At 34.0% G+C, this 6,138-nt stretch overlaps 1 protein-coding gene across 1 annotated transcript; it reads right to left on the bottom strand.

The window, feature by feature from the left end:
* Nucleotides 1-1,015: 1,015 nt before the first annotated feature.
* On the bottom strand, nt 1,016-3,226 carry LOC145167187 (uncharacterized protein At3g27210-like). Its single transcript, XM_079086301.1, has 3 exons — nt 2,816-3,226; nt 1,764-1,844; nt 1,016-1,546 (listed from the first exon to the last, which is right to left on the bottom strand). Exons 1-3 carry the CDS (start codon nt 3,012-3,014, stop codon nt 1,155-1,157), a joined length of 672 nt encoding a protein of 223 aa, XP_078942427.1. The 5' UTR covers nt 3,015-3,226; the 3' UTR covers nt 1,016-1,154.
* Nucleotides 3,227-6,138: the final 2,912 nt, after the last annotated feature.

The raw sequence follows: 6,138 nt of genomic DNA, 5'->3' as shown, positions 1-6,138 counted from the left end.
GTTTTATGATTGGAAGCTATAAGCAAAATCAGATACCATTTTTGATACGAAATCGGAGGTGATGTGAGGCCTTAAAGGACGACGGAGATGAAGAGACAACACCGTCTAGGGTCTCGGCGTGTACTACCTCGTCTTTGATGAGAACATCCATAATAACTGATGATCAGAACTTGGGTTCTCAATTTCCGCCCTAGAAAACTACAGTTGTGGCTCAAATATTGTTCGGCGATTGTGAGGGGTTTGTTTCGTGAGTACCTGTTTGGAGTAAGGCGCAGTTCAGAGTTTCCACGGCTAGGATTTCTCTAGGAGGGTATATCACCACCTTCAATGGAAGCCATGATTTTTAAGGTTCATAAGAACAGGATGAGAAGGAGGTGGAAGCCATGGTTTTTTAGGTTTCATAAGAAGATGTGAATGAGGTGCGAAGAGGAAGAGCCACAGGTGGGTGAAAGAGGATGAACAATCTAGGGCTTTTTTGTTTTTTCAATTTTAAAGAAAATAAAAGGAATTAAAATATCAATATCTATATGAGGTGGACTACTTATTGCTGTCACTATGCCAGCTAAGTCTGGTTAACTTGGTAACCGGCTAATTTTAGGTTCCATCACCTAATTAACAGGTGAAATGAAACGTAAATGATCTATTGTGCACAAAAAATACTTGAGTGACTAAATGTGTAAACTGACCAAACTTCGTTGTACTACAGTGCCAAAAACTTTTTATTTTGCATATATGTCCCGATTGTAAAACCATGTCCTATTAAGTTTTCTGCATAAGACTTGTTGGTCGTTAGACCCGGTTGAAAATCGGGTTTTATAAATCTTTTTGTAGTAGTGATCCTAAGCCCATATTGTCAGCCCTTAACTTTCTTTTTTGGTAAACCATCTTAATTTTGGACTAAATCCTGAATAATGGTAAAAGAGATTAACATTAACATTATTTGTCTTCTCTAAGATAGTACTATAATATACTATGTAACTCAAATTTTTTTTTTTTAATATCTAACAATACACGATTGAAAAGAGTAATTTTCATTCAAAAACTTATATATTCGTATATATCAACCATATAGAATTAACTTCCGCTTTACATAGAGACGATGCATGTTTAATCAAAATCCATCGCACATAATCAAAACACAAATGGCGAATTTATCAGCCAACAATCACACTCGAAGTTAAACTCTTTTTCTTTTGCCTTTCGGACCCACGAACATAGAGCAAATTCGAAAAGCAAGAACCCAAACCAATTAAATGCCTCTCACTCTTTGATTTTAAACCATCTCTTTTTTGTTGTTCCACAATTTCCTTGTTATTATCATCGCCATGTTCATGGTCATCATCTTCTCTTACACTGTCTTTGAAAAGGTCCAAAAGTCTCATTTTTTTGTCTGATGGAGTTGGAGATTTTTCGCGTGTGAGACCAACCGGTTCTTTATGGTTCACTAAAATGGGCCCAGTTTCAGTTCCTGTGCTGACTAGACCGTGTTTGGTTTCGATGGACGAGATATGGTGCACTTGTGTGTTGCCTCTTGACGGGGTAAAGTCTGTATACATCCAGATGATATCAGTAAAAGTTACAAAATAAAGACTAATATTGATTTAATTTTTATTTTTTTTATAATCATTAAAATAAAATACAACGTAAATAATGAAATTTTGTTTTACTTTAAATTTTGAAATATTAATACAATTTGTAACCATAAAAATAGTTGAAATTTATTATAATTTCAATATTTACTAACATGTGATATTTTTTCTTACCACCATTAACGCTCATGAATTCATCTTCATAGTCGGAATCCATCCATGCTTGGGAATCAAAGAACGTTTCCTCTTTACTACCTACAATGTAAAAAAAAAAAAAACATATGCATCAAAAAAAATATATATAAAAAGAGTTTAGAGTCTACATATATATATATACCCAAAAACATTTTTCTAAGATATTTGTAATAAAAGATAAATAATAATAATAATAATAATTGTAACTATAGTACACATGAATTATGTTTTTGTACATTATGTGATAATGTCTATACTCGACAAAAAAACTATGGACCCATCTTTGATTTTGATCCCATAATGTGCAAAACTATATCAAGAAACTCATGATCATGGCTTTTAATGTGCAAAACTATATAAAAAAACAGAGTCAAAAAATGAAGCGTTGAAATTATGTATCCTTAGCAATTATTATGGCTATATTTGTCGACTAAAGAATATTAATTTGTGGGCCATTATGCAAAATGATTATTCAATCGTTCACTCATAATATTGTTTAGATTCGTATTCCACGTTTTTTTGCTAACAAACTATTTCAAGACCAACAAATAAAACCAGCAACGCATGTTACACCCACCCATTACATGTTGTAGAGTAAAACAAATTTGAACAATAAACAAATAAATCGACATAAACAGATGAAGATCATGTGAAAAGTGAAAACATAATCATTTGTAACAAATTTGATTAGTTTTTTGTATACGACGTGATTAGATGATATGATTAACGTAACCTTCGATCCAATTTAGAAAGAAGAGTGTGAAACTGTGAATTATTAGCAGCCAGCAAAAAGTCAAAACAAAACAAACTGAATTAATCAATTTGCAACGAGTTGAAGAAATCAAATCTGTGACTGAGTAAAAAAGTAGCAACAAATCATTGAAATTAATCAAAATTCAAAACCATCGTGAATCAAGGAATTAAATACTAAGGTCGTATCAGCTGTAAATCAAATATAAGATCGAAAACAACTAAAGTTAATCAGATTAAGAAGATGAACAATTTCGATTTTACAGAAATGGAAGTCATACCGAAATCGGAAATAGTAGCGGGTGATTGAGAATGAGGCAACTGAGGTTTAACAGCAACATGACCATTCATGGTTGGAAATTTCTCGCTTCCGAATGAAGGATGAATCACTACCTTATGATCTGGTTTTTTAGTAGAATCAAACGATTTTTGTGGTTTCATTGGAGAACCTTTTTGATGATTTGAAACGCAAGCACCCATCGTTCTTCGACTTTAACTGAGACTGATTCCTCTACCCACTGAGATAAATCCGATGCGTTTGAGAAGTAATCAAGTTGATGATTAGTGGATGATGTCGATCGAAAGGAAAAAAGCTTTGAGTGGAAAGCAGAATATGGAGAGAGAGAGAGAGAGAGAGAGAGAGAGAGAGGCGACTATCGGTTGATTGAAAGGGAAACTATTTGCATTGCGATCAACGAAGCGCTCTATATTCGGAACGTTTTTTTTATGTTAATAAATAAATATTCGTTCAAATTGATAATATCAAATTGTAGAAAATTTATATAAAACATAAGGTTATTAACGAATAAACAGTTTCATTACAGAACAATAATTTATTTTAAAAAGATAGATTTTTTTTTTTATAAATTTAATTTATAACATAAAATTTTGAGAATATTAATCTTTAAAGTATATTATTTTAAATAAAATTTAACTGGGTAAATATTTTTATCTGAATTATATTTTGTGCATTCACTAAGCAATATCGTATATTTCGTTAACAATTTTTTTGTTAACTTGAGCTCCATACTCGAAATGAGATTAAGTTCAATATCGATTCGATGAATTGATTCCTCTTCTTGATGTAAGTTCAACATAATTTGTTTTGTCTCTTCAATAAAATATAACTAGTTTACTCTTGGATCTTTTTAACCTCTACTCCTTCAAAACATCATTTACATATTCTATTTGATCAATACCATTATAACATGTGTGAATTTCTAAGAGTCAAATTGTAACCACTATTTTGAATTATTCTATAAGTAGTTACATGTTCATGCATGACACGTCTTTTTTATTAAATTATTATATATAAATTACTATATTCAGAGATTTATTTAAATAAATAATACTTGCAAAACGAACATATAGTTTGACTCATATGATATATTGATAATTATATAATATTTGTATAATCTATAATAAAATATGATTTTCGACAGGGTCGGTTCTGAGGAATAAAATATCCTCAAAGGCCTTGATGAGCCTGAAAAAAATGGCCCCTATTGTTATTATAAGTTTTTATTTTTAAATAAAAATACATATAATATATAATAATAAAAAGTCGGGCCGTACAGTTGCCCACTTTGTCCTCCCTCAAAACCCACATGATTTTCGATGACTTAACTTTTGATTTAATTATATATTTATCAGATTATTTAATTTTAAAGTTATATTCTTAATAGAGTATAGTTACAGAACTGCTCTATGTAATTTGGTCAAATACGTAGGTTTAGTCTAATCTTTCAAAAGTTGATAGCTATGCCCCTGGTTTGGAAATATTACATGGTTGGTCTTCCCGAATAACTCCACTCCGTTAGAAAACATACATTAAGTCTGAGAATAATGACCCCGTACCCCTTATTTTTTTTATATTATATGTTCATTTTCTAAAGTACATGCACCAAATAGGTAGTTTGTTGCGATTCTGATCCCCATCATACATGAAAAGACTATAATACCCCTATATATTTCTTATTTAATTATTTTTATTGTTTATTTACAATTAATCAATTAAAACAAATTGTTTAATAAACATGTTGGTCGCACCATCCTAACCACATCCTACAAGCCATTATCCCTTCCTGTCGGCCTTACTTTACTTTTGAAGGGTTATGAGCATAACTACAAATCATATGTGTTCATCCAACCCTATAATTAAGGATCTAGGTTTTCTCTAGTTGAACATGCAAACTTGAATATCAAAGAGAAAACCCTAGGAAGCTAGTATATAATTCAAAATCTATAAACAAATAGGGTTTAGATCTGTACCTTACTTGTTTTGTTGTAATAACAAAAAAACCTTGTAGATCTTTAGCTGTTGAAAGCAAGTGCCTCAAATGTGACACCTCTAATGGCTTACAAACACTCTTCGCAAGAGGATGAGGATGAGAGAGGAGGAGGCACACCAGAATTTCTGCTCTTCTAGGGTTAGGGTGAAGTGGCAGAAAATCCAAGGAATTATCGTCCTTATATACTTGTGGTTGTTTAGTCCCAAAGCTAGGGTTTGCAGGTGGAAACACTAATTTCCTGCTTAAGGCCTAAGCAGCCCATGAACTCCCTAATTAGAAGCCTTGGACGAAAACTTATAGGGTCCCTATAATTTTTGTCCACTTCTATCCAAGGGGTCCAAGAGCCCAGTTTCACAACTATCAATGATTTGCAAAACAACTGTAATATCCCGGAATTCAGGAGCGCCTATTTAACCCTTCTCTTTTGTCAAGTTGTCAAGATTAGCCCTTGAGTGGAATTGTAGCAAATGAGTACGCTGGGCGTACTTATGCGCTTATTTTGGACGCGGACTCGCCTAGGTACGCTGGGCGTACCTAGGGTTACGCTGGGCGTAGTTTGGCCCAGGTGCAAAACCCTAATTGTGGCTTGAGGGCTATAAAAGGAATGAGATGGTCTTGTCCCCAGCCACCATCCCTCAGAGAGAAACCCTAGGAGAGCAATATTATCGTTCTAAAGCTAGTGTGTGTGAGTTCTTGAGCTAGAAAGTGCCTTTGTGTGTTAGTGAAGAAGAAAAGGAGGTTCTTGTGGAGGCTAGAAGTTGAAGTGCAAGTTTGGATCTGAGTTCTTCAGAGGGAGGAGCTTCATTTAGAGGTAAAAAGCTCAGAAATTTCCTCTTTATTTTGGTTTGGTGTTGCATGGACCATTTCTAGGGATAAAGTCCCAAAGGTGGAGACTTTATGAGCATAAGGGACTCCATGGACCTAGATCTGTCCCATTTCAGTGATATTTGTGTTATAGATCCATAAAAATTCCATCTTGGTCGTTGTTATGAGGTCATGCTTGAATTATGAGCTTTCTAGAGTTGGGAAATGGAATGTTATGAGTGTTAGTGACTTGTCCAGCCATGCAAAGGCTTAAAGTCACCAACTTTATGGATTAAGAGGCTTAGAAATGGTCAGATCTAGAAGATGGACGTGGGTCTTAACTGTTTAAGACCTCAAGAGCTTAGAGTCTGAAACTGGGAGTTATGCGGGGCGTAATCCCAGTACGCGCGGCGTAAGGGGTCGCGCACCCCGTTTCTGTGAGGACGCCGGATACGCCCAGCGTACATGTTTGGTACGCGCAGCGTAACCCAGAGAGTTGACTTTTGTTG

The sequence above is a fragment of the Lactuca virosa genome, chromosome 3 (assembly GCF_052849685.1).
Source record: "Lactuca virosa cultivar CGN04683 chromosome 3, Lactuca_virosa_CGN04683_v6, whole genome shotgun sequence".
NCBI classification, from domain to species: domain Eukaryota; kingdom Viridiplantae; phylum Streptophyta; class Magnoliopsida; order Asterales; family Asteraceae; genus Lactuca; species Lactuca virosa.
Note: the sequence above shows the minus strand (reverse complement) of the source record. Positions and strands in the feature narration are given on the sequence as shown.

Bases quoted from the DNA above. Each gene is read 5' to 3' on its own strand.
- LOC145167187 (XM_079086301.1), bottom strand. From the start codon at position 3,014: ATGGGTGCTTGCGTTTCAAATCATCAAAAAGGTTCTCCAATGAAACCA. The intron at 1,845-2,815 runs GTATGACTTCCA...TTTACATTGTAG, and splicing joins CGCTACTATTTCCGATTTCG to GTAGTAAAGAGGAAACGTTC. The intron at 1,547-1,763 runs GTAAGAAAAAAT...GGATGTATACAG, and splicing joins ATTCATGAGCGTTAATGGTG to ACTTTACCCCGTCAAGAGGC.